Raw genomic sequence first — 27,144 nt, forward strand, 5'->3', positions numbered from 1 at the left:
ACCTGTTGTGGCGCAGCGTTGGAAGTTCCGCCGCGCACACACGCTGCAGCATTCTCGGGAGTGTTGCGTTTCGCCTGCGACACGTGGTTTTGCCGGCGCGACGGCGGCGGGGCGGCGGACATTTTGGCCCGATCGTCGTCACCGCAACACTCATCGCCAGGTGTTTCCAGGCGCGTCTGCGGCGATGCGACCGCCTAGGGATTTCGTTCCAGTCATTGTGCCCGAAACAGGCGAGGCCAAAGCAGGGATCTCATTCCAGTTATTGGGCCCGAAACAGGCGATGCCAAAGCAGGGATCTCGTTCCAGTCATTGTGCCCGAAACAGGCGATGCCAAAGCAGGGACCATCTTCTCGTTACAGTCATTGTGTCCGACCGGCAGCGCCACGACAGTGTGCTGCGCAGCGCCACGACCAGGTGCTACGAGATCGTGCGCAGCGCCACGACATGGTGCTACGGCGTCGCTACGACAGTGTGCGTCACCATTAGCCCATTGTACATTCACGTGCTCGTCTTTTGAGGGGTTCCTTCTTGCCCTCAACTGCGAGAGTATAAAAACAGCTGCCCCCGGACGCCAGAGGAGGGCTCCGATTTCTTCCGTTGAGTGAAGTGCTCTCCCGTCTCTCTACTTCGGTCAAACCTGACCGCCAACTCTTTGCGATGTTAAAATAAACAAGTTGTTTCGTTGTTACCAGTCGACTCATGCTTTGCCGGGACCTTCGGATGCTTCGAGTTGTACCCCAGGCCGCCAGGCCAACGCTACCCTTGGGGCTTGCGACCCAGGTACAACCACGGGCGTCAGCGCCGAGTTCCCAACAGATCGTACCAGCAGTCGGATCCAAATATCTGGTTGCCAGCGGTGAGATCGCCTACGACTTCAAACAACGGTCTGCCAGCGGCGAGATCGCGACAACGGAGGCCAGCAGCAAAGAGATGCAGTTGACAGTATGCTGAGCAGCTCAACGACGATCCGGGAGCAGTGCAACGAGCCCTGTGTGACGACTGGTTGCCTGCAGCGGAACGACTGCGCGGAATTCCTGCCTGCGAGGTTTGGTGAGTGCGGGACTTTCTTCTACTGAGCTTTGCCAGGCTTTTTGTTAGTGTTAGAAACAGAGCTGGTAATTGTGGTTGTCGTTGCTGCCGGGTTAGTTGCGGCAAGACAATAATAGGCAGTAGAGAAAGCAGCATTCAGAGCAGCCATGGATTTGAAGTCGTTGCGCAAACCGAAATTGTTGGAGCTTGCAAGAGAGTTGGGTCTGGATGTCTCGGACAAACTCAGAAAACCGGAACTGATAACGGCTATTCTTGAGTTAGAGGCTGAGGATGACGAGCTGTCGGAATGCCTTGAGACTATTGAGGAGAGGTCAAAAAGACAGGAGCGCGAACTTAAAGAGCAGAAAGAAAAAGAAGAGCGCGAACACGCTTTGGAAATGAAGCGTCTCGAGGTAGAGATGGAACGCGCTCGTAATGGAAGTCAGGCACACGGTGCAGGAGAACGCGTATTGTTCAAAATGACTGACCTGATGCGGCCGTTTAAGCTTGGAGAGGACATTGGTTTGTTCCTGGTTAACTTTGAGCGAACGTGCGAGAAGCAGGGGTTCTCTCGGGAAACGTGGCCACAGCGCTTGCTCACTTTGTTACCCGGCGAGGCGGCCGACGTAGTCGCTCGCTTGGATAGAGAGGAAGCAGAGGATTTCGACAAAGTAAAATCGAGTCTGCTAAAAAAGTACCGGCTGTCTGCGGAAGCGTTCCGTCGGAAGTTTCGGGAAAATGAGAAAGGCAAAAGTGAGTCATATACAGAGTTTGCGTATAGGCTTATGTCGAACATGCAGGAGTGGCTCAAAGAAGAGAAAGCGTTTGGTGACCACGATAAAGTTCTGCAGTGTTTCGGGCTAGAACAGTTTTATAGTCGGTTACCGGAGAACGTGCGATACTGGGTCTTGGATAGGCCAGACGTGAGTACGGTGGCTAGAGCCGCTGAGCTAGCCGAGGAGTTTGTGACGCGTCGAGCTCGCGGAGCTAAGGACGGTCAAAAGGGTGAATTTGGCTCGAAGTTTGAGAGGCCGAAGTTCACACCCATAAGAGTAAAGGGGGACACGCGTAGTGCGGATGCGAGCGAAAGCAGTCCGACCAAACGTAAAGAGACGGCGGCAGCCAAACGCAGAAAGCGGTTCGAGATGAGGCGAGCGCGCTTGTGTTATACGTGCCAGAAGCCGGGTCACTTTTCGGCGCAGTGTCCGGAAACAACACCAAAAGTTGTGTTTTTTTCAATAGGCAGCACTGACGAGAACATGAAGCTTCTTGAGCCTTACATGCGAGACCTCCTCGTAAACGGGAAAGAGTGCCGAGTGCTTCGCGATTCCGCAGCTACGATGGATGTAGTTCACCCGTCTTACGTAGAACCCCATATGTTCACGGGCGAGTGCGCGTGGATCAAGCAAGCCGTGGAAGCTCATAGCGTGTGTCTGCCGGTAGCAAAAGTGCTTATTGAAGGACCTTTCGGAGCGCTTGAGACGGAGGCGGCAGTGTCATCTATGCTGCCACCCCAGTACCCGTACCTATTTTCAAACAGGTCCGATCACCTCCTGCGCGAGAAGGGGCTTTTGTTTGGTGAAGCTAGTGTTCAGGCCTTAACCAGATCGAAGGTTCGGGAGCTCGCTGCAAAGGCGGTAGTTGCGGGGCCGACGTTATCAAACAACGAAAAAGGGTCAGAGGCGCAGCAAGCTGATATTCAGAGCACGCCCGAACAGAATAGAATTGAGTCTGTAGCGTTGAAGGCGCCAGATACTGGAGAGGAAAATCCCGACGCGGGAAAGTTAGAAGAGCTATCTACTGATTTGCTCATCGCGCCTACGTCAGACGGACTTGATAGGTTGCTAAAAGTCAGCCGGACGGCTTTGATAGCCGAGCAAAAAAAGGATGGCAGCCTGGAAAACGTGCGCTGCAATGTCAAAGAAGGTATCGCCAGGAAAACTGCGCGTTTTGTGGAAAGAGGTGGAGTCCTGTACCGGAAGTATCTAGACCGCCGAGGAGTGGAGTTCGATCAGCTGGTCGTGCCTCAATGCTATCGTCAGGATCTGTTGCGCTTGTCACATGGGGGTTCGTGGTCCGGACACCTAGGAGTTAAGAAAACTAAGGACCGTCTCTTGCAAGAGTACTATTGGCCAGGGTGTTTTCGGGACGCAGACCATTTCGTGAGGACATGTGACACTTGTCAGCGGGTGGGCAAACCAGGGGACAAATCGAGGGCGCCGTTGAAATTGGTACCTATCATTACGGAGCCTTTTAGACGGCTCGTTATTGATACTGTGGGACCTCTGCCGGTAACAGCCACGGGGTACAGACACATTTTGACTGTGATCTGCCCAGCGACAAAGTTCCCTGAAGCAGTGCCGCTTAAAGAACTCAGCTCAGTTGAGATAGTTAATGCACTACTGTCCATATTTGCGCGAGTTGGTTTTCCTGCAGAAATTCAATCAGATCAGGGCACAGTGTTTACTAGCGCTTTGACGACAACTTTTCTCGAAAGGTGTGGGGTAAAGCTGCTACACAGCTCAGTGTACCACCCACAGTCGAATTCCGTTGAGAAGCTCCACTCCGTCATGAAGCGCGTGTTGAGAGCCTTGTGTTTTGAACATCAAACTGACTGGGAGCTGTGTCTGCCTGGGGTGATGTTTGCTTTAAGGACCGCGCCGCATGCGGCTACGGGGTTTTCGCCAGCTGAACTGGTGTACGGTCGCTCGCTTCGATCTCCGCTTCGCATGCTTCGAGAATCATGGGAAGGTAGGGGCGACGACCCAGTCGTGGTGGAGTACGTGCTTAAGCTCCTCGAACGCTTAAGAAGGGCACAGGAGTTGTCAGGTGAAGCAATGACAAAGGCCCAGCAGAGGGCCAAGGTTTATTATGATCGGACAGCCAGGGCCCGTCGTTTTGAGGTTGGCGATGAGGTCATGATATTGCGCACATCGCTAAACAACAAACTAGACGTGCAGTGGGAGGGCCCAGCGCGAATTGTTCAGAAACTGTCGGACGTTAACTACGTGGTAAGTCTGCCAGGAAAGCGGAAAGCACAGCAAGTTTACCACTGTAATCTGCTCAAACCTTATAGACAAAGGGAAGCAGTGGTGTGCATGATGGTAAACGTTCCTGAAGAGCTTCCGGTCGAGCTTCCGGGACTAGGCTCAGTGACGAACAGGGAAGACACCGGTCAAGTCATTAGTGACCTTATCAGTAAAGCACCGCTGTCGCCTGAGCAGAAAACCGAACTACACCAGCTATTACAAGAGTTTCAAGGTCTGTTCTCTGAGAGGCCTGGTAGGACTTCTGTACTTACTCATGATATAGAACTTACCTCCACAGAGCCAGTACGATCCAAGGCGTATCGGGTGTCACCCCGCCAGAGCGATATTATGGAGGCTGAGGTAAAGAAAATGCTACAGCTCGGTGTTATTGAGGCAGGTGAGAGTGATTATACCTCCCCTTTGATTTTAGTTGAGGTACCGGGCAAGGAACCTCGTCCTTGCGTCGACTACCGCAGGCTTAATTCCATCACTAAGGATCAAATTTATCCGATCCCTAACATCGAGGAGCGCCTTGAGAAAGTTAGTAGCGCTCAGTTTATTTCCACCCTAGATCTTGTCAGGGGTTATTGGCAGGTTCCACTTACAGAAGAGGCTAGTAGGTATGCGGCGTTCATTTCACCAATGGGAACATTCCGTCCTAAAGTGTTGAGTTTTGGTTTGAAGAACGCGCCATACTGTTTTTCAAGTCTCATGGATAAAGTGTTGCGGGGACAGCAAGAATTCGCTTTACCGTATCTAGACGACGTAGCGATATTCTCCGCATCCTGGTCTGAGCATATGACACACTTGCGGGCAGTGCTAACCCGCCTGCGCGAAGCAGGCTTGACAGTAAAGGCTCCTAAGTGCCAGTTAGCACAGGCCGAGGTTGTCTACCTCGGTCACGTGATTGGTCAGGGTCGTCGCCGCCCCTCTGAAATAAAAGTGGCCGCTGTGCGAGACTTTCCGCAACCGCGCACAAAGACCGATATTCGGTCGTTCTTAGGTGTCGCCGGCTACTATCAGAGGTACATCCCTAGGTACTCTGATATCGCGGCTCCCCTGACGGATGCTCTAAGAAAGACAGAGCCTCAAACAGTCGTCTGGGACGAGACAAAGGAAAGAGCTTTTAGCGCCCTAAAGAGTGCCCTAACAAGCCAGCCTGTGCTACGATCGCCAGACTATACAAAAGGGTTCATTGTTCAGTGCGATGCTAGTGAGCGAGGCATGGGCGTTGTACTGTGCCAACGGGAAAATGGAGAAGTAGAACACCCCGTCCTGTATGCTAGTCGTAAGCTGACCAGTCGTGAGCAGGCGTATAGCGCCACCGAGAAAGAGTGTGCATGTCTCGTGTGGGCCGTTCAGAAATTGTCATGCTATCTAGCCGGCTCGAGGTTTATCATTGAGACAGATCACTGCCCTCTCCAATGGCTGCAGACCATCTCTCCCAAAAATGGCCGCCTCCTGCGCTGGAGCCTCGCTTTACAACAATATTCCTTTGAGGTGCGTTACAAAAAGGGGAGTCTCAACGGTAACGCCGATGGCTTAAGTCGAAGCCCCTAACGTAGGAATCAGCCTCAAAATTGTTTGTTACTGATGTTTTTCTTCCTGAGGCAGGATTTTTTTTAACATATTGCTTTTGTTTAGTGTTTCAAAGTGATGATATGCTTTCTAGTGCAATTTTTCAATTTGTGGACGCGTTCTGAGTGATGCTAGACTACTGTAAGGAACTAGGCAGTGGTATAAAAAGGGGAAAGAGCCTGGCAGGGCTTAGTGAGGGTTGTGCCGTGCTTGCTGACTGAGCGGTTGAGTTTTCAGCGTAGTTCTAACGCTTGCCGGGAACGAGAACAAAAATGTGAACTCTCCCGAAGTCACTTTGCAGTGTCCCGTGCGAACCTGAACGAGAGAACGAGGCCTTCTCTGTGCGCTGCGCTCAAGAAACGTCAAGGGACGCCCGACTTCGGTTATGAGCATCATCGAGCGACATCCCTCCGGACAGCGGATGCAGTCCCCTGTCCATCGGGATCTCCTTTCCCCGGCGGGGCGGTCTGTTGCGTTTCGCCTGCGACACGTGGTTTTGCCGGCGCGACGGCGGCGGGGCGGCGGACATTTTGGCCCGATCGTCGTCACCGCAACACTCATCGCCAGGTGTTTCCAGGCGCGTCTGCGGCGATGCGACCGCCTAGGGATTTCGTTCCAGTCATTGTGCCCGAAACAGGCGAGGCCAAAGCAGGGATCTCATTCCAGTTATTGGGCCCGAAACAGGCGATGCCAAAGCAGGGATCTCGTTCCAGTCATTGTGCCCGAAACAGGCGATGCCAAAGCAGGGACCATCTTCTCGTTACAGTCATTGTGTCCGACCGGCAGCGCCACGACAGTGTGCTGCGCAGCGCCACGACCAGGTGCTACGAGATCGTGCGCAGCGCCACGACATGGTGCTACGGCGTCGCTACGACAGTGTGCGTCACCATTAGCCCATTGTACATTCACGTGCTCGTCTTTTGAGGGGTTCCTTCTTGCCCTCAACTGCGAGAGTATAAAAACAGCTGCCCCCGGACGCCAGAGGAGGGCTCCGATTTCTTCCGTTGAGTGAAGTGCTCTCCCGTCTCTCTACTTCGGTCAAACCTGACCGCCAACTCTTTGCGATGTTAAAATAAACAAGTTGTTTCGTTGTTACCAGTCGACTCATGCTTTGCCGGGACCTTCGGATGCTTCGAGTTGTACCCCAGGCCGCCAGGCCAACGCTACCCTTGGGGCTTGCGACCCAGGTACAACCACGGGCGTCAGCGCCGAGTTCCCAACAGATCGTACCAGCAGTCGGATCCAAATAGGAGTCAGTGAGCATCGCGAGAGAAAGGTTATTCCGGTTCGTTTAACGTGCTCCCTAGCAGCGGCCGCGCTGTTGATCGCCCATGTTTCGTGTTTACCGCGCGCATACTAGCGAGCGTTTGCGCGGATTAATCACGTCAGACGTGGTTAAGCATTAGCATCCCTCAATCGCCAGAGATTGAGCCGCACGGGAGGGCTTACTCTACCGGGTTCAAACTCGCGCCCAGAAAAAAAGAAAAAGCAATTCCACCAGGTGTTCTTACCTTCATCGTTTATGTTTTCTTGCTCTCTGTCTTAACAATCTGCACGGTAAACCGAGTGCAAAGCACCGCTTGTATCGCACTCGGCGGTTTGTTGCGCAGTTGCAGTTATTATTGATCTATGTCGGTATTTTATGCACCTGCGCGCTGCACAGGCGTGCTTACACGCCGCGGACAGCGTTCGTTATCGACCGTCACGAACGTGTTGTTCTTTTCTTTTTTCTCGCTGGTAATGTTAACCACCTGTAAAGGCTTGCTGCCGGCTACGTGAGAGTACGTTGCCCCCTTCTCCGTCACCGAGGAAACAGGCGTGCGGCACGCGAAGTTTACAACCACGCGATTTATCGATGAGTTCAATACCTGGAACCAAGCTACCGTATAGTTTCCAGCTTTACGTGGTCTTATATTTGCTTTCTTTTTCTTTTTTCTTTGTATGCGTGAATAGTTGTTTGACGAGAGTTAAGTCTCATTCCCCGTTTTCAGTGATGGGATGTCAGCTTCTGAAGTAATCCGCGACGATTATGACGGCGGCGATGATGAGAACAAGACGAAGCAGAATAAATTAAGACTCCAGATTTCAGCGATTTCAGATTTTGCAAGGTCCAGTCAAATTTTGTGGAACTCTCCCGATTAGAATGCGTGAGGCCCGGAAGTTGAACCCGCGTTTTCAGGCCTAAGGTTGGGACGCCTCATACGCTTATCGCCTTATCCACTGGTTCAACTACGAAAGCGAAATGGCGATACTGCAATCCGTAACGTATTTTTGCGCAACCTTCGAAGAGACTCTCCAATCACGCAAAACCCACCGGAATCCCTCAGTAACCTTTATACTCGTCTCGGCGGATAGTTCGGTTCCACGCTTTCCACACCGACCATGCACGGTCGCTCAAATATAGGCTGTGCCGTTTGTGCCGCTTCGCGCGAGCTCTCGCCGGTGCCGATATGAGCTTCAACTCCAATATGGGCTAAGTGCAAAATGTTCCCACGTGCTCAAATTTTTGGTGTTTTCTTAACAAATTGCCGGTGGTCAAAATAGTATGAGAGCGCTTCGTCACGGCGTGCCTGCATGGAAGCTCGGGGTTCGCTTCGGGGGAGTCATCAACCACATCGGTGTTCCCATTATTGACTTGGCTCTGGTGAGACCGCCTTCATGCGCATCCAGCTCGGGCAACGGGAGTGCGCACCGGGACGGCCGTTTCGCCACCTCCGAATCCTCTTCGAGCCGGCATCTTGCTGATGTGATCACGGTGGTGTGGGTTAAAGCGTCAGCTTACAAGAACGACAGGTCGCGTATTCAATATCGCCGAAGTAACTTCTCCTACTCTATTGTTTACTGGCGTTTTACTACTTATTGCGACAGCTATATATGGCCAAACAACATGTTGATCGCACGCACGCACGCACGCACACAGAGGGACCGTTAAAAGAAGCTGAACAATCTACAGAAAAACTAAGTCTCTTAATATAACTGCACGGACTTCTTCACGCAGTCCGAAGAAGTTGGAAGAAAACATTTTACGCGCTCTGCATATTCAACTAAAGGAACATGTTTGACCAGAGTTGTAAGGCTGTGACACGCGTGGTAAATAACAGAACGGTTATGCCAGTGACCCGCATAACGCGATGCTACCGGGTCATGTATAACTGCCGCCTCTCGGCGAGTGATTAGCTGTGGTCATACGAACGTCACTTCGACAACGAGAACTCGGGCACCGCGAGAGCAGCAATCTTGTCTAGCAGGCAAGCTCTGTACACGAGGCTATATTTGACATTCGGCAAAGGCACAGAGACAACGAACTCAACAAACGCCACGCAGCGATTGAGACGTTAAAAATCGAGTCGCGTTGCGTTTTGAAGAATCCTGTCTCAAAGCTCGTACACTAGATGATAGTACACGTTCGCTAATGTTTGCGACGAACGTGGCACTACTGCAAATCGCTCGCTTTCAGCCCCACAGTCTCTTCTCTATACACACTCTACACCCCGATTTCCATCCCTGGTCGCGTGCTGTTTTATATCCTCTTGTTGTTGTTGTTTTTTTTTTTTTGCGAGCACTCTTCAACAGGGTACTTGACGTTGTAAACGATGTTGACAGCCACTGGACTGCCGCGTTCAGAAATGCAATACTTTCACGCGAAGCAGTGCTTTATTGAACCAACGCATGAGCTAGTGGTGCAGTTTAGCGCAGCATGCGGGACGCCTGTAGTTTACGGAGTCGTAAAGTGTGAATCACTCTCGCGCCTTTCCGGTCGGCGTGTGTCGGCACTAGCAACTACGAAACTTAACCAACAGTATACGCCGTGCTAACCACGGCTCTTATGCACTGCTTAGTTTTTTGTTACTTGCCCTGTAACTGCACTGCGCACTTTGTTACCAACCACAATGTATCTTATGGGACCGTAATCCACCTTTGACGGCGTAAACAGGTTCTGAAGTACTCACGCGCGCGACGTGTGTACAGAATGCCGTGACGTTCAATTTTCGCGAACATTTCATTACTGCGCGCAGTGGCGAAGCCAGAAATACAATAAAAGAGAAAGAACGAAGACAACCGTTGCCTCAGATCTGAATTTTTTGTGGTCCATCTCTCGCACGTCATGACGTCAGCAGAATTGTGTGCCTTACGTCACCAGAGCAAACGCTGCCGATTGTTCCATCTATAAGGGACGTCAGTTATTATCGGTTTGCTAGCATGCATTTGCCATGCAGTCGCACACCCACTCTTCGCCGTCGCCTGGCTTTCCTGTCCTTGTAAAAGTCGCTATAGAAATTCTGTTGCGTTTCTCTCGAGTTTTGTGACTCTCAGTAAACTCTCTAATAAGATGCAATTGAATGCCATGTACATTTTTTTTGTAAGGGTGTCGTGTGCAATCAACTGATTTCACTCGGTGCAACGTGTTTTGCACTGCGTGTGCAACGGCAGCAACGTGTAGCCAAAAAGCCTGAAGGTATCAAAACCAGGCCATCGAACGCTTATGTTTCGGACTGTTCGTTGTAAAGCTCTAAAAATAATTTTCAGAGTCGAGGAAGGCGGCCCTAAGCCACCAGACTATTAAGGAAAGGAAAGACAAGCGCGGTCTCGAACTCCCAGACCTCTTTAGAGCGCCGGCGCCCGTTCCTGTGTTGAGCGTCGGCGTAACCGAGCGATCGCGGAGCACAGCGGGAAATGAAAGAAGGCGATATCAAATAGAAAGCGAGGAGGAAAGCGGAAGAGGACGCTACTGTGAAAGCATGAGACGGAAAGCGGAGGAGGATAATAAAAGGGTGAGGAGAAAAGCATGAGACTGCGATATCGAAGAGAGCGCGGGGAGGAAAGCGGAGGAAGCCACCTTGAAGCACTACCGGACAATGATCACGTTCGCGTATCAGCGGCAGCGCCGGCGCCGGCCGTCCGGGGGAAAGAAAAAAAAGAACCAGAAATCTCGCCTTCGCGCGCAGCGTTCGCCACAAGCGTTTCCCGGTAATGACTACGGTTGCGTAAGCTGCAGTTGCCGAGAGGCGGCAACGTTGTGGCAGGTCTATACATAGCGCCGCGCCTTGAGACTCCATCATTTGGTGCGGTGACCGGTGCGATGCCTCAATATATTGCGAAATGAAAACACGTATAGAGCTGCGCTCAAATTTTCGATTAGGGAGTAACGTAATCTTCGGTGATTATTTCTTTCTTCTTTGTTTCTTGCCAGGCAGCGTTTCTCGAAATGCTAGCAGATATCTTAAAATGGGTCTCGCCACCGGCATTCTTCTTCTTTTTTTGCGTTCTTTTGTTAGTTTTAAAGCAAAGCGCAAATGCAGGGTGACGCAAAAGAGTCTGGTTCAGTGAGCCAGGACATTAGGAGTTGTAAGATTTGGCAATTCAACACTGTATTTGGTATCGTCGCGGAAATGCTTCACTGAGACGCCTAAACAAACAGTTGCGAAAATTTTGAAACTGGCTTGCGCCAAGCGGTAATGGTGCCTCGTTTCGAGCCCAAGTCGCCGATTTCCACACAATAATGCGTCCACTCCACGTGCTCCACGTCTCAATTACTTACCGTTAGTTTTGTGTCGTCCATGCAATCTAAAAAGAAAGAAAAAGAACACAGATACTTCTTCAATCCGGTCTCGATTACTTCCTTTGTTTTCCCCCACAATTTTTTCAAGAAACTTGCTTTCTCAGTGCACTTACGGAAAAAATACAAAAGAAGAATCACGCACAAGCTCCTCTGGCAATTGTAAGTGCGTAAGCATTGTGCCACTTGCTCATCTCTACGCAGCCCGGTGTTATGATCACTGTTATGAAACTTGATCTTACCAGTATAAACCCTTATCAGCCCTTATCGGTTGTTATCAATGATATCGGACTAGACCTACGCTTATCAATCATTATCGGTTGTTATCAACCTTATTGGACTCGATCCGCTCCTTATCAACATTTATCGGTTGGTATCAAACTTATCGCCATTGATCCGATCCTTGTGAACCCTTATCAACCCTCATCAATCGTTATCAAAGTTATCGGACTAGATCCTACACTTATCAATTCTGATCGGTTGTTATCAACCTTGTCGGACTCGATTAGCGTCTTATCAACCCTTATCGGTTGGTATCAAACTTATTACAATTGATCCTATCTTTGTAAACTCTTATCTGCCTAGTCAACCTTATCGGACATGATCCAACCCTTATCAACTCTTATCGATTCTTATCAACCTTATCAAAATTGTTCCGACCATTATAAATCTTTATCGCTCTTTCGTACCTTATCCATCTACGTCGGACCATTATCAACCATGATGAGACCCATATAAACCCTCATCACTCCTTATCATCCTTATCAACTCATTGACTTGTTATCTGCGTGAAGCGACGTGAAGCGACGCGAAGCGCATGAGCCCTCAGAGGTCGGTGGCATTTCGGTCGGTGAACGAACGTCCCAACGGAAGGCGCATCACGAGACCACCAAAACTAATCTGGGATCGATACCCAGAACCTCCACCAGATGTCACGCTGTAGTGACAGTGAAGAACGACGCAGTGTCAAAACTGAGTTACACTTCTTTATTCGGCGAACTTGTGCCCAGCAAAACAAGTATCACTCAAGCACAACGATAGTGGCGAGCAAAGTCGGCGATCACCGAAAATCTTATGCGCGGGTCAAGCGCATAGGCTTTTATACATGACTCGTCGAAGGTTCCAGCGTAATTGCTGGTGCCCGTGTGCCTTCCAGAAAATAATAAACAATTCGCATCGCGCATACAATCAGATTACACATGATGCGGTGACAACAGACACAACAGATAAAGTCAATAACCTTCGATAACCTTCGAGTAAGTTCCAAACCACGCAGGCGCGACTTGCACTGAGCGATAACCTTAAGTTGTTAGCGGGTGAAATGCAGCCCCGAGAAAAGGATAGGCATAATAAAAAAGGATAACAAATTGATCTCTCTTCATTTTCACTTTTTTATTTTTTGGCGCTACCATGCTGGCGTTGGGAATGAATTGGCCAGGTCACCTTCTTGTTCTGCGTGTAACAAGGTATAGTTAATTTACTTGTAGTTAACTTACCCACTTCCTCTCTTGCTTTACTTTCTTCCTTTCTTTCGTTTCCTTATTTTGCAAAACATGATCTGCTCCTGCACATTGGGCTTCACAAAAGCCGTGGCTTCGCCTCACCGATGGTAACATTGTGAAGAAGCTACCTCCCAAGGAGGCCATGCAGTGTCCGACTGCAGAAGGTCTTCGTTCGTAAGACCTCCTCGTCACTGGCCGACTGCCCGCGCCGATAAGTGTTGACATAGTAAAGGACTTTCGTAATCGACGAAGAAATGTTTGCATGCGCTATGGCACATAGAGAGAGGAGACGAACGATCGGATCGGTCATTTGCCTTGGTCCTGGGGAGAGCACTGCTAACGTCACACGATTCTCACAACATGTAAGTTTGTGGTTGCATCTAACGCATTTTCCTTGTGTGCGCGTCCTTTGTCTTTTGCTGGTACCCCCTTTTTTCAAGTTCATCATGCACCAACTGGCCCAAAAGCTTGCGCTAATGCAAAGTTCTCATGATAAACGCACATCGCACCTAGATGAGCATCACGATTGGCCAGTGCTACTTCTTGTGAATTGCTCTGGCGCATGCAGTATTTCTTGAATGTTATTTGATGGCCCGTGACACTATTCCGTCTCAATCAATCAATCAATCAATCAATCAATCAATCAATCAATCAATCAATCAATCAATCAATCAATCAATCAATCAATCAATCAATCAATCAATCAATCAATCAATGGGTTTAGTACGTCCCAATGAAATACAGGGACTATGAAAGACACCGTAGTCGAGCGTTACTGTCTAGCTTGGACCATCTGGTCTTCTTCTTTAACACGCACGCAAGGCTCAGTCGAGGAGACTTATTGTGTTACGCCACCGCCGCTGAAATTCCACCACCGAGACCAAGAATCAAACCAATGACCTTGACACGTGAGCGCGCGCGCGTGTGTCAACAGAAGGAAGCCATAGCCACTAGTCCATCGCGGCAGGTTCCTTTTTGGGTGTACTCACCAGAGATGTGTGCTCGCACTTGTCGCGTGTAAAATGTGCAAGCCTACAAATCAACGCTCGCGCGCGCACGTGTGCGTTTGCGTCTGTGCGTGAATACACCAGGGTATTCGGTAGTATGTATAGTACTTTATCTTTCCTTGACGCTATTTTTTTTTTTGCCTTAAAGCTTGAAATTAAGGTTCTTAAGCTCAGCCTACAGTGAGCTGTGTATGAAATAAGGATGTCGTTTACCGCGATTGCTGACCTGAAAATTTATCGAATGTTTCATAGTGGACGGAATTACGCACATGAGGGCGTTCGTGCTTGGTTTCAGAGGAATTCTCTTCTCCAAGGGCCGCGCACTTTGGCTGCGCTCTTGTTACCGCAGAAATTTTCGTTTAAAAAAAAAGGAAGAAGAAGCAAAGAAAAGGGCGTATTATTCTGGCAGAATTGCAGTGATACAACCTAGTGTACGACTGCAAACGAGTATGAACTATCACTTACCCAGTAGTCCGCTCAAAATAATAATAATAATAATAATAAGGAAATAAAAACGAAAATTCGCAGCGAGCGAGCAAACACAAACTAATGTGTTTTCCTTAAACCGGCATAACCGTCGTTCGAGGCAAGAGCTTTTGGAAGCACTGCAAAACACCAGTGCCGTTACAGTGATTCTTTCGCGTGCTTCACACGCGAAGCAAAACCATAACTAGTCGTGTTGTCGAGCCGTAAACTTTCCGTAATCGCTTCCTACACATTGTGACCATAACAGTAAACTCAGTCCTCGCGCTAACCAAGGATCAAGGCAACCAGTAACGCGCTTAACGCGTAGTGCGACGCTTGATTACGATGCTTCGGTACACGCCTGAAGCTTGGACGCCATGATAGCCCGGAACGTAAACAGCGTCGTGAGCTTTACAGGGTCGTATGCGTTAGGCTCAGAACGCATATGAATCTGTGAACAGCAAGCACGACCAGAAGGGAAATATCTCGAAGTGTGTATGTGTCCATGTTAAGTGGAATAAAACCAAGCAAAATGAGAAAAATAAGAAAGACAACGAGTTTCTGACACTGCCTTCTTTTCTCTCTCTCTCTCTCTCTCTCTCTCTCTCTCTCTCTCTCTCTCTCTCTATCTCTCTCTCTCTCTATCTATCTATCTATCTCTATCTATCTATCTATCTATCTCTTCTTTTTCCATGATTTCTATTAAAGGTTGCTTTGCCAAAAACAACAGCTGAGGAAGCCTCTCGTTTTCCCATGCGTCTCATTCCGACTGAGAAGGTCGTTAACGACTCGTCGCGAATGTCCTTTTCTTTCTTTCTGGACAAAATTAATGACACCGTCACTTCCTCTTCGGCCCGGGCAGAATATGTAGCTGCATGAAAATAAATGCAACAAAGCCAGTTAATTCACACGACTGCGTTGCCTATTCGAGAGGACATGTGTAGATATGAAAGAAAGCCCTCGCTTCTAGCTTTCATAGGGCTCACGAAGAGCTGTTCATGGCTAGTCTGCAATGACGCGTTAACTTATTTAAAAAGCAACCGTACGCATATTGTATCAAGGTATTACGAAAGAGAGAGAGAGAGAGAGAAAATTTTTATTGTCAAGTGAGTGGATTTTTTTTTCCCAGCGGTGTGGGCTAGCGTGGGCGTCTGCTTTGCCGCGACGCTATCAGCCCATTCCGCCAACCGTATCTGGTCTTGCGGGTTGGAAGTTTTCGTCTTTTTCTCCCACTCGTCATGTGAGGGAGCTCGCCTGAAGAGTTCTCTCGGGGGAGGGTTCTTTTGGCATCCCCACAAGATGCGATCTTGGTCCGCAAGGGGACAGCTACAATGTTTGCAGTTTGGTGGATATTCACCACCGGTCATTGCAGCTAGCCTTTTTGGACTAAGTACAGATCTAGTCTGTGCTCTCCTGAGGTTAGTGGCCTGTATTCTTGTCAGTGTCTCGTGCGGGGATGGATATATTCGCCTGGATTCGCGGTAATAAACGGTCATATCGTTATAGGTGTGGATACCTTCATGTCGGTCAACCCCGTCGGGCAAGGTATTACGAAAACTAACTACGGGCACAAACCCTCGAATTACGTAACAGATCTGAAACAGGGGGCTGATTCCTTTTTATAAAACGTCTTCCTGCTATTTTCTTTAACTGCAATTGACAGACAGCGACAGCTGCGATTCATGCTGTTGAATTATTCGTGTGGTACCACAGTTCAAATAAAGCTGCGCCACAACCAAGTAGCTGGCCCGTGTTGACGCAAGTAAAAGCCGGAAATCTTGCTGTAAGCGAAAATTGCACTTTTAGATGATCACAGCAGGCGAAAGTGGATGCGATCGGTGAATCTTGTACGAGCGAGTACTAGCACTCGGTCCTAACTTTGCTATACGGATAAGATAGCTTGAGGATAACTGTAGGGAATCGAAGCAGCGCATACTGGTCCAGCATTGTTTTAGCATTCGAGTTAGTTTGTTCTGCCAAAAAGCCCACTTGTTACAGATGAAGAGGAAAGCCAAACGCTACATTTTGTTCTTAATTTGCCATTCAAGCAGCGTCATCGACGATTTGTATACTACGTGGAAGGTTCTGCTATATTCTCGCGCACTTAAACAATTTTTATGTCGAGCTCTTGTTATCTTTTTAGTGCAATGTGTATTTACTTTACTGACAAAAATCTGCAAACATGTCAAGATCAGACTCTGTCAAAATCGACTGCTTAACAGTAAAGTGCTGCAGGAAGTTGAAATTGCTTTCGCAACACGTATTTCGCTTTTGCGTACTTCTGTAGTCAGCCAAACCTCTACATACGAACACAGTGACCAATTTGATAGCAACCTTGCATTTCTCTTCAGACTTCTTTTATGGCGACGACTGTGACATTGAGGGGAGAAGTTTTAGCAGTAATTTATCTTAGGGCGTTTGTTATGCGAAGGCGTAAGTTTGCGGTAAAAAAATAAAACAAAACGAACTTATGGAGATTGTTGCCTTGCTGAGGCACAGACGCCGTCAAACATTTTCGATATCAGACATTGACGCCGTCAGCCACTATGTCAGAAACGGTAAATACAGCGTGACATGTCAATAAATCGTGATATGTCAATTCACCGAGCTCTTCGCGACGCGAGAATGTAGAGGTTGTTTCCAGGACTTGGGCCAGTTTTCGAATGAATGTGGTTCAAGATACAGTGCCGACGTTGTCTCATAATTATTTTCTCTTTTTTTTTCTACATTACCACTCGCGCAGATTGTAATCAAAGACCACCTGTCCAATCTATGGAAAGACGTCGTGTTCCAGTTGCAGGAGCAGTTGACCGCCGAAATGGTTACTAATTGCGGAATTTCTGGAAACATATTTCATGATTATGAAGCGCTTCTTGTTCCCATTGGTACGTAGGAAGCAGGAAGTTCCAAAAGGAGTTACAAAAGATGTCTCGTAGTGCTGACGGTTGCCAGGCGAGGCCAAGTTCAGCGATAAACCGTAGCAGTTTGTTCGGCGAACTTCTTCCCAAAAGCAAAGTGAACAATGACTCGGCGGCGACGATGAGAGCAACCGCAGTCGACGTCCGTCGATTGAATGCCACCCTACTCTCCGTCGGTAAGCTTTCTCGACGCAGGGGACAGAACTGAAAGCATTAGGTTAGTACTCCCAAAGAACATCCGCGCTGAAGGCCTTACTCGCATTATTAAGGTTCCTGCGGTATACGGGGCTTCACGATAGACTTTAAGAACGGCGCCCCCTACCGCTCTAAAGTCTACGCGGTTTCTTCGTGCTCGTCTCTCTTCCTCTCCATTTCCCCCTTCCACTCTTTCTCTTTTTATCCCCCTTAACCCTACCCCCATTCAGGGTAGCCAACTATAACTACGTGTTGTTAAACTCCCTGCCTTTCTATGCATAATTTTCTCTCTCTCTCTCTCTCTCTCTCTCTCTTCTCGGCGCAGCGTTGAGTACCAAGCGTTTGCTATAAAGTGCTACAATCGTCTCGGAGCATGCAGGTGAACGGATATGACTGGGTTCAGCTATTCGAGAAAGAGCGAGAGCGTTCAGTACACAGGAGTTATCTCGTGTCACATCGTTGCATGAAAAAAAAAAACAGAAAATCGATAACAAAGCGCTACTGCTATAGCGCGGGATCAAAGCGTGAAAACTTTGCCCAGTTGGCACGTGCCAAGTAGGCAAAGGCGCGGACGTTGACTAGACTAGATTACTGCCGGCTACTTTTCAAGTGGGAAGAAGCAAGGCGCGGGAGGATGCAGTGCTTCACTGCAAATGACGTGTAACCGCCTAAGCTTGGTGGTGCTGCGTCAATGCGTGAAAAGCGAGAAAAATTTTTTATGAGACATCTTTTGCACTGATGTCGTGAAGCGGCGCACTGTTTTGCCGTCGCTATATTCTAGTAAGGTCCTGCATCAATAGTTCTTGAATGGGCTGCGACACGTCTGACTTGAACCAGAGAGAGAGAGAGAGAGAGAGAGAGGAAAGGGGAAAGGCAGGGAGGTTAACCAGAGAAAAAGGTCCGGTTGGCTACCTTACACTGGGGAGAGAGGGGGGAGGTAAAGTGGTAACAAAGTAGAGATAAGGAAAGGAAGGAGCGTAGACACACAATCACAATCGGTCACTGGCACCGAATACTGTCATCGCACAGCACAGTGACACTTGCCGCACTATCAACATCTGTTCAGGCTACAGCCGCCTGTCCAATTCTGTCGCCCTCAAAAACCGCAACAGTGCCCTAGTCGCCCTCTGCTGCGATGGCTTGTGATGGCGGTATTTTAAAATAAGTTCCTCTGTGAGAGGTCTTTGGTCAAAGCGCGCTATCGCGGTTGCGAGTGATTGTCTCTGTAAATTATATCGAGGACAGTCACAAAGAAGGTGTTGAGACGGCTAAAAGACACTGCGCGCAGAAGCGCGGTCACCATTTAAGAAATTTTTTTTTAAATGTAGTTGTTAGTCGACGCGGATGAGCAGCGCTGTTGTTGTGGCGAGTAGCGATGGGGTGAGAATGACTTGTGCCCTCTTAGAGCAGAAAGTCGCGCGCGTGTAGTTTCTCTAGCCTTGGCTCGTGTGCGCCCCCTTTCGCCTGTGGTGACACATGGAGCGTCGAAATTTGTCTTCTTACCGTAGTTTCTTTCAACATAAGAAGGGGTGGGGGAAAAAAAAAGTCACAGCACGGACAAGCATGCGAATGTAAGCGCGCCGCGCAACGTACCAGACGACCAATTTGCAGTTAATGGCCGGAACCGTGCTATAAAATCTTGTATAGCGCATGCTCCAACAGCCTGGCACGTATGCTGTTCCGCCAACGTACTGTACGCGCATTTACTGTACGCGCAATGTACTGTACGCGTATTTTTTTTTTATCTGAAATGCTTGTCAGCCTCTGTCCTACTTCTGTGCCTCTCTAAATATTAGGGAGATTCACATGGCTCAGCAGACCCACATATACGCGCGTGGACTCGAATAATCGGGATAGGCTCGTGTAGACTCAAACTTCTTTGGAGCTCATAAGCCTAGGTCTAACGTAAAACCAATTCTATAAACAGGTTTCATAAAAAAGCGCTAAAGAGGAAGACGAAGTCGAAGGAACACATGCGACAGGACTGGCGCTTATGTTTGTCTTGTTTTGTATCCCAGACAGTGTGACATATCCACTATGGGGGATTGGCCAAGAAGCAGGCGGTTTTTCCTGTTCTTAGAAGTAAAGCGAAACTGGATTTAAATAGTGGAGCGTGCGACTATAGAACTGTAATTTAGAAGTGTAATGAAGATATTGTTAAGAATTTTGATAAAATAACTTAACGTAAAGAAACTAAATCATAGAAATTATTGATAACTTTTGAAATTCAGCAAGGTACTCTTTTTGTCTCTCTAATAAAATTGTAAACTGCAAGAAAAGCATCCCTGTGGCTGGATCCAAGTGAAGTTGCCCCAAAAGAAAGAATGGTTGGCGAGGTTAGCGATAGCCCAAGTTTGGTAAATGAGTATTCTAATAGTTTTCTTTGTCTTAGAAAGCGGCGGCACGAGAGAAAATAATGTTCGATAGTTTCATGTGCACTTCAAGCAGAATATAGAGGGGAGATAACGAGACCAGACCGGTGTAAGTAAATATTTATAGGTGGTATACGACATTTCAGTTTTGTAAAGCAAACTTCCAATTGACCTTGAAGGACAACAACTATTATTCCATGGGAAGCCAAGATGGTGGAATTCAGAAGACGGTGTTAGCATGGATATTGCAGATTTTCGAGATATAGGGAAATTTCTGTACCTAGCCGCGGTGACATTAGCTGATGTCGGCAAAACAGATATGATAAGGCCGTTGAGGGATGCTCGTGCGAGTGAATCAGCCATTTCATTCAAGTGCAACCCATGATGTCCCGGTATGTGTTCGTATGTGTTCCTTCGACTTCGTCTTCGTCTTTAGGGCATTTTTTAATGAAAACTGTCAAGATTAACCGACCGCCCAAATCAAGCTAATGTTACCAATTCTGTCTTCCACGGATTACCAATCACCGCTGTCGACCGAACTCACACCGATTTCCCCAAATCCGCTCATGTTCTAACCAGTCCACGTAACTATGTGCCTCTCTAGACTGCGTTTTACTTTCCACGGCACCTATGGCACCAGAGTATAGACCATCGGCAATTTGTTCTCCGCATTACTTGAACACCCCAAATGAGCTTACTTATCTTAATCATAGCTGTAATGTTGACTCGGTTTTAATTAAAGCTTTAAAAACTCAGTGAAACTTTTACTCGACAAATCGCTCGTACGCCTAAAACTGGAATATGCATGCTCGGTGTGAGAGATCCCGGCCTTGAGTGCATCATTCAAACTTTGGAATCGGTGCGAAATCGCAGCGCAATATTCATACTTCACAATTACTCTCGTCTGTCTAGTGCGTCCACCATGCAAGCTACTTTGAACCTTCCTCTTCTTTCTTTACGAAGGAAAGTGTCTCGGTTATCACTCTTTCAAAAAATTTATCATCATCGCCATCTTAAAGAAGTCCTTCTATCTGAGCCAGAGTACATTTCATCCCTAGAGATCACCTTCATAAAGTAGGCTAACTAACGAAGTAACTCATATTTTTGCTCATTCATTCCTAAGACAAGTAACGATTGGAACCGGCTGCCCACTTCAACTGCCGCAATTACCGACACTGTCTTGTTTACATCTGCTACTGTAGATCTTGTTTGTTTTCAGTAATCTGCATTTTGCTGCAATATACGTAGTTAACGGTTGTTTCTGTTATAGTTTTCTGTATTGCCGCATTCCTGTGTTACTTTTGTTTTCTGATTTGCCGCATTTCTATGTTATATACATTAATTTTCCATGCATTCCACTCCCTTCTCTAATTCCCTCGGGCACTTAACGTATATCAATTAATTATTATTATTATTATTATTATTATTATTATTATTATTATTATTATTATTATTATTATTATTATTATTATTATTATTATTATACCTCAATTTAAATCACTACAACCGACCAGAGGGTGTTAGACAACCTCATTAACAGTTATAATTGGATTGCTATAACTTATTCAAGTTCACCACAGAAGGCGTATAGTATCTTTTGCGACCAAATAAAAGACTTTCAAAACATTTCTAGACGCGTCGTAATACAGAAACCTAGGAAGGACTATAAGTGGTTGACGATGGACATAATGCGTGCCATTTCTCACAGTGACATGCTCTGGAAACGATGCAACATGCCTCAAAAAATAAAAAATCTACGTCTCGTGTACAAAGCCGCAAGAAATAGGGTGGTTGTTTTGATAAGATACACAATTCGCCAGTACTTTTTCGAAAATTTTCAGCAGTAATTGAGGAATGCGCCAGAAACATGGTCACTGATAAGTTATCTTCGTGGCAAAAATGCCTCAAAGATGTGCCCAATTTCTTGCTTTCCAGGCGAATCAGTCTAGATCTCAGATAGATTCAACCATTTGTTTGCAGTGGCTTCCGAAAACGCATGTTCATGTTAGACCGTCCAATACACGCTTAAAGAATCCCTGTCACCGTCCGCATTTCTACCTAGAATTTCTGAAAGTGAACTCCGTGAATTAATTTTCAGCTTTAAGCACACTAAGCCTCCTGGTATCGAAGGTTTATCAGCGAATCTGCTACAAAGGAACTTTACAGCCTTATCCGATATACTACTCTTCATGTCGAACAATTCTCTTGATACCGCGCTTATCCCAAAATAGCTTAAGAGGAAGCTTTAACTCGGGTGCGCCTATCAAAATACATGTAAAAGGAGAATTTATTTTTCTCGACAACCACTGGACCACATTTTACGAGGAATGTTGCATTTAAAAGAAAAAGTAAAAATCTAGTGACTCCTGGTTTCGAAATTTTTTATTTAGGCCGTCAATTCTTTATTAAAAATTTTCAAAAATACAAAATTTTCAGAAAGCGAAACTATCAAGTTCACAACTGTGCAACTCAGCAATGACAACTGGCATCACAATTCTGTTAATTGCATCTAATAGTACATCTAAAGCGGACAAAAATTGATATTTTACACATAAATCCTAAAAAAAGTTTAAAATGAAAATACAGCTTTGGCAGAACCCTTGTGCACAACCTAACAGATTAACGTAAGGTATAAATTGACATAGCAAATTTGTCCGCTTTGAATAATCTGATGTATGCCGTTTACAGAAGCGCGATATCTGTCCTTCACGCAGAGCTATTAATTTGTAAACTTCGGGCTTCTATATTTTTAAAACCTCCAAATTTCTGAAAACCTTTTTAACAAAATTCAGGCCCTAAATCGAAATTCAGCTTCCGACAGCAACTAGAAGTTATCTTTCTCACTTAAATGCAACAAATTTCATTAAAATCGACCCAGGGGTTATCTCAGAAAAACGTTTTTGCGTTTTACATGTATTTGTCTAGACCGCGTCGGAGTCGGGCCCGATCTAAAGGTTCCTCTTAAGGCCGCGATTGTTGAACCGCTTTTTAAAGGAGAGAAAAGGGATGATATGAAATATTATCGACCTATTTCTATACTGCCCATATTTTCTCACGTTATTGAAAAATTTCTTTTAAAGTACAGGTCATCTTTTGTTGAAAAATTTTTCATTTTGTCGACTCGTCAGTTTGGTTTTGTTACCGCTATATTGGCACGGTAGCCCTTGTGGAGGAGTTCTCGGATGAACTGTTCTCAGCTCTTTATCAAAATCTGTTTAGCGTTGCTTTGTTTTTGGACCATATCTAAAGCTTTCGATACACTTCATCACGTGATTCTATTACAAAAACTATATTCCAGTGGTTTTAGTGGTCAATTTTACGATGTCCTCAAGAACAATCTCGCAGAATGTTCACAAGTTGTTGTCTTAGATAAAACGATAAATGCAAGTTGTAAGCTTCCACTGAAGGCCAGAGTTCCTCAAGGTTCCATTCTATCACCTCTACTTTTCAATATATCCATTAATGATTTATCTCGGATTGTTTCGAAATGTTTGATATTTCAATACGCTGACGACATTGTATTGCTGTCCAAACATTTTTCGTACAAGATGGCTCTCTCGAATCTTCAGAATAATGTCGACAAAACGATGACTTGGTTCGACGACTTGGTTCGCTGATAACTGTCTAAAGGTTAACGCCCCAAAAACCCAACTTGTTTGCTTCAGGTCCCATTTAAAGCTAACCGTAATAGAGGAAATCGATTTTCCTGAACAGTCGAAACTGTCATTCCTGTCGATGCGTGCCGGTTAACTACGTGAACTCGGTAAAATACCTGGGAGTATTCTTTGACAGCGATATGTCGTGGCATAGTCAACTATCGCACATTTGCGATAAGCTTAGGTGCGCTGCGTGGTTATTCTTTCACATTAAATCTATCGTTCAGCTTCAAGTAAAAAATAAACGACTATTGCGCATTCCTTGGTCTATAGAGCACTCTTCGATATGGGATTACTGTTCTTTTTTTTTTTTGCTTTCTGCCCCACCCGATGACAAAACTGTGCTGATTGTTTGCTAAAAAAACATACTTAAAAAACACAGCCTGCAACACTCCGTCAATCACAAAAGGTAACATCTTCTCAGCGTTTGGCCTTCCATGCTTCTGGACTCTGTTTACGCAAACTGTGGTGCTAGGGCATTTTTGGTTCAGTGATATTGAAGTATGTTACACAGGCCCCCGAAGTTTTCTTAGTAGTGTTCGCTTTGTAGTCCCGCGATCCTTAGCAATGTATGGTGGAGCTAGGCCTTGTATTTATGTGCCGAAAAATGTGAACGATTCGCCAAATGAGGCATTCTCCATTACATCAAAAAAGGGCATTGAAAAACATGATTTGTTCACTGTCATACAGTTGCTTCAACGTTTGTAAAATATGCTGGTCATTATTTCTGAGACATGTGCATCTTATCGTCTTGGCGTCGATTGTTGACTCTTGCTTTATGTTTTGCTTCTTGTTCGTGTTAAGCTTCCTAACTGTTAATCCTTCTGCATTATCTTGTTATATGTCTATGGTACAGCAAATATTGCACGCTCGTACGATGATCTTGCCGGGCCATGTCCCTCAAGTGACTGGTGGCGTTGACAGGCCCGTTTCTTGTACTCTGCATTCCTTTGTGCAGTAAAAAATTATTATTATTATTATTATTATTATTATTATTATTATTATTATTATTATTATTATTATTATTATTATTATTATTATTATTATTATTATTATTATTATTATTATTATTATTATACAAATATAACAAGAGACCGACACTGGCTGGCAACTGCCTAAAGAAGGGGCGCAGCGCCCACCAGCCTGAAGGCAGAGGGTTTAGGAAGTGCGCAGGAAATGAACACAAATTAATGATGAAAAGAGGCGCCTGAGTGAGAAGAACAGGCTTAGTCGAGCGTTGGCCAAGCACAACTGCACAGCATTTCCAAAATCGCGTATGCACATCGCACAGGGATGTGGCTCACGAAAGATGACGAGAAGAGAGCCTATAAAAAAAACAGCTCCTTTGTTCTTGTATAGAGCTACACGGAAGAACAAAAACGGCGAAAAGGAAAGGGCGCGTTAATCAAGCCGACAGTCCGGCCTGCCATCCACGCCGCAACACAAAATAATAAGAAATCAGCCGTTCACTCTATAACTGGCACAGACCCAAGCTGATCGCGTACCAGAAAGTCGGACTGCTTTGTTTCGTTTGTGGGCCGACCAATCTATCGGTGGATCTTAATAATTGCGTCGCAGCCAAGGGTTCTGGTCTACATGCACCCCAGCTATGCTAGTGTGCGAGGATGTCCGGTGGACTTTGCTGACAACTGCTGTGCGCGAAAAACACTTTTTTTATTGCAAAAGAAAAAAAAGAAAGGTGCAGTTCCGTCCATAATTTACGAAAATCAGTGACGGAATAGCTGGCGCAATATTATGCGCAGTGAGTCTTGCGCCGTCTCATGTCGCATGGGTTAAAGAAACGTAGATGCGCGCCACAATTCTTTTCCGGAATGGTTATAAGAAAACGCTCATTCGGTGACGATTCAAATTCCACCTGATTCTTGGTAATTCCTGGCTAGTGCGCATGTGCCCATGTTTAGAGCAAAGCCAACTAACCAACCGACTCCTCCAGTCTTCGTTTGTGGAAGTAGCGCTTCCCGATGGAGGAGAAGTTTCTTGCTTCTCTCACCTAGCGTGCTTTCCGCTTCTTAACAATGGCCTCGCTGGAATTCACTCAGCTATATGTGCTCGTTTACGGACAAGCTTTCAGAACGTGGCGTCAGTACACTCACAGCGCGCCAGCCAATCACAGCAGCTGGCGGCGCGACCGCACTGCCCGGGCGCAGCATTCGTCTCTGATGTAGCGTTGGTGCAGTGGCTGCAGGGTTCTCGAGGACGAACAGCAATTTCACGGGGCTCGTTGTATGAGTCCGCATCGCCGTGCGAGTGAACGGGAAGGCTCGGTTGTCTGTCTGTTTCCCGCAAGAGTAATTCGTGGCCCGCATAAGTATACCGCGGAAGAAAATAAATAGTGGCCGAATAATAAAGCCTTAGACGGGAGTTTGATTCCTCGCTGCGTATAATGTTCAGTTTTTCCCTTTATTTATCGACTTCTCGCAAAGTACTCCTGCATCGCTGCGATAGTCACCGGCGGACGTAAAAGCAATTAGCCGAGTGATCCCGTAACAGTTTGCCGCTTAAGAGAAATGTCCCGAATGCGCTGGGCGCATTGTCCGGCACAGTGCACCTGTAATGCACACGGCCCGGCTAGCGCGCCACGCTGTGTAGTGGCGCAAGTTGAGCGACGACGCCACTGCGCCCGACAGGAAAACACGGAGCGGGCGAAAGAGACGGCGAGTCGGGGAAAGTCGGCAGGGGGACCGGTCGGGGAGCGGCGAAAAACAGAAATATCCCGATAGGGGCGCATCGGGGAAGCGCCGGGAAACCGGGACCCGAGACTGGGGAGAGCGTGAAGGAGGAAGCCCCGCTCGGGGCGAGCGGGACACAGACGCCGTCTCGTAAATAAAACTACTTCGCCGTCCGGACAGCGTCTCTCGGGGAGGGTTTGGCCTCCTTCCAAGTAGTGGCAGGCCGGGAGAGCGGCGGCGGGGCTAGGAGGAAGCAGCACCGTGGGCTGGAAAAGAGGGAGCGGTCAGAGCCGTTGTATATGCACTCTTGCACTGCTACCCAACCCACCCCGTCGCGCCGAAACGGGAGCACAACGCGGACCGGCATCCAACCTCTGCTGCCGCTACTCACTCGGACTGCCAAAGTCGAAACGAGACCAGCGCGGGAAAGAACAAGAGATAGAGAGCAGCTATGGAAGGGGGAATAAAAAACGAAATGCTGGGGAAATAGGGAGGATCCGCCGGCAAAAGGGTTAGTACACACGGAAGGGATGCGGGAAGGCTAGAGAGCGACGATCGAGTCGGCACTGCGGGGCACGGCTGCGCCCCTCCGGGCCGATCTGGCCCGCGCGCAGAAGTTGGGGATGCAGATATCTTGCGTTTTCATTTTATGGCATCAGACGAGACTCGTGGTCGGGCCTGGGGTTTTGGACGCATCGTGTTGTGCCCGCTCGTAGCGTGCGCAATGACGTGGCACGTCCGAATGCCAGCCGTGAGACGACGTCTACGTCGACCGTCTGCGTCCGTGCACTGTGCGGCTGAGCACCGCTAGCGTCACCGGGCGGCAAATGCGGCCCCTGCAAGTGACGCGGCGCGCGCTCGCCGCCGACATGAAGTGCGCGGCGAGGCGCATCGGCTCACAATTAAAGCGCGTAATGAGCCGATATATTGGGCGGGAGACGCTCACCTCCTGCGGGAACACCAGGCGGCTAACTTTTGCACGGCGTGTGGCCTCGTACCTTGAAGGACAGCGGAAAAGACCGTCACACGCAATGGCTCTCGTCGCCGGGCATTTTGTTGTGGTGGCCGTTTATCAGCGTCAAGCACTTTCAGCTTTCGCCCTGCCGGTCAGCGTTCGCTGAACGGTGTAGAGACTCGTTGAAAGCG

At 47.6% G+C, this 27,144-nt stretch overlaps 2 protein-coding genes across 7 annotated transcripts in view; one reads left to right on the forward strand and one right to left on the reverse strand.

Annotated features, from left to right (window-relative positions):
• Positions 1 to 27,144, forward strand: part of Actbeta (inhibin subunit beta) — a 210,623-nt gene that overhangs the window by 98,586 nt on the left and 84,893 nt on the right. The gene's annotated exons all lie outside the window — the stretch shown is intronic.
• LOC142572699 (uncharacterized) overlaps positions 1 to 27,144 on the reverse strand; it is a 231,350-nt gene that overhangs the window by 28,132 nt on the left and 176,074 nt on the right. For 4 of the 6 annotated variants that reach the window (XM_075681995.1, XM_075681997.1, XM_075681999.1 and 1 more), the window contains exon 4: positions 11,176 to 11,201. The exons of the other annotated variants lie outside the window; for them this stretch is intronic. In XM_075681995.1, the coding sequence (XP_075538110.1) occupies positions 11,176 to 11,201 (26 nt within the window). The remainder of the gene's footprint in view (positions 1 to 11,175; positions 11,202 to 27,144) is intronic. 6 annotated transcript variants of the gene reach the window in all.

Source organism: Dermacentor variabilis, chromosome 2 (assembly GCF_050947875.1).
Source record: "Dermacentor variabilis isolate Ectoservices chromosome 2, ASM5094787v1, whole genome shotgun sequence".
Lineage (NCBI taxonomy): Eukaryota > Metazoa > Arthropoda > Arachnida > Ixodida > Ixodidae > Dermacentor > Dermacentor variabilis.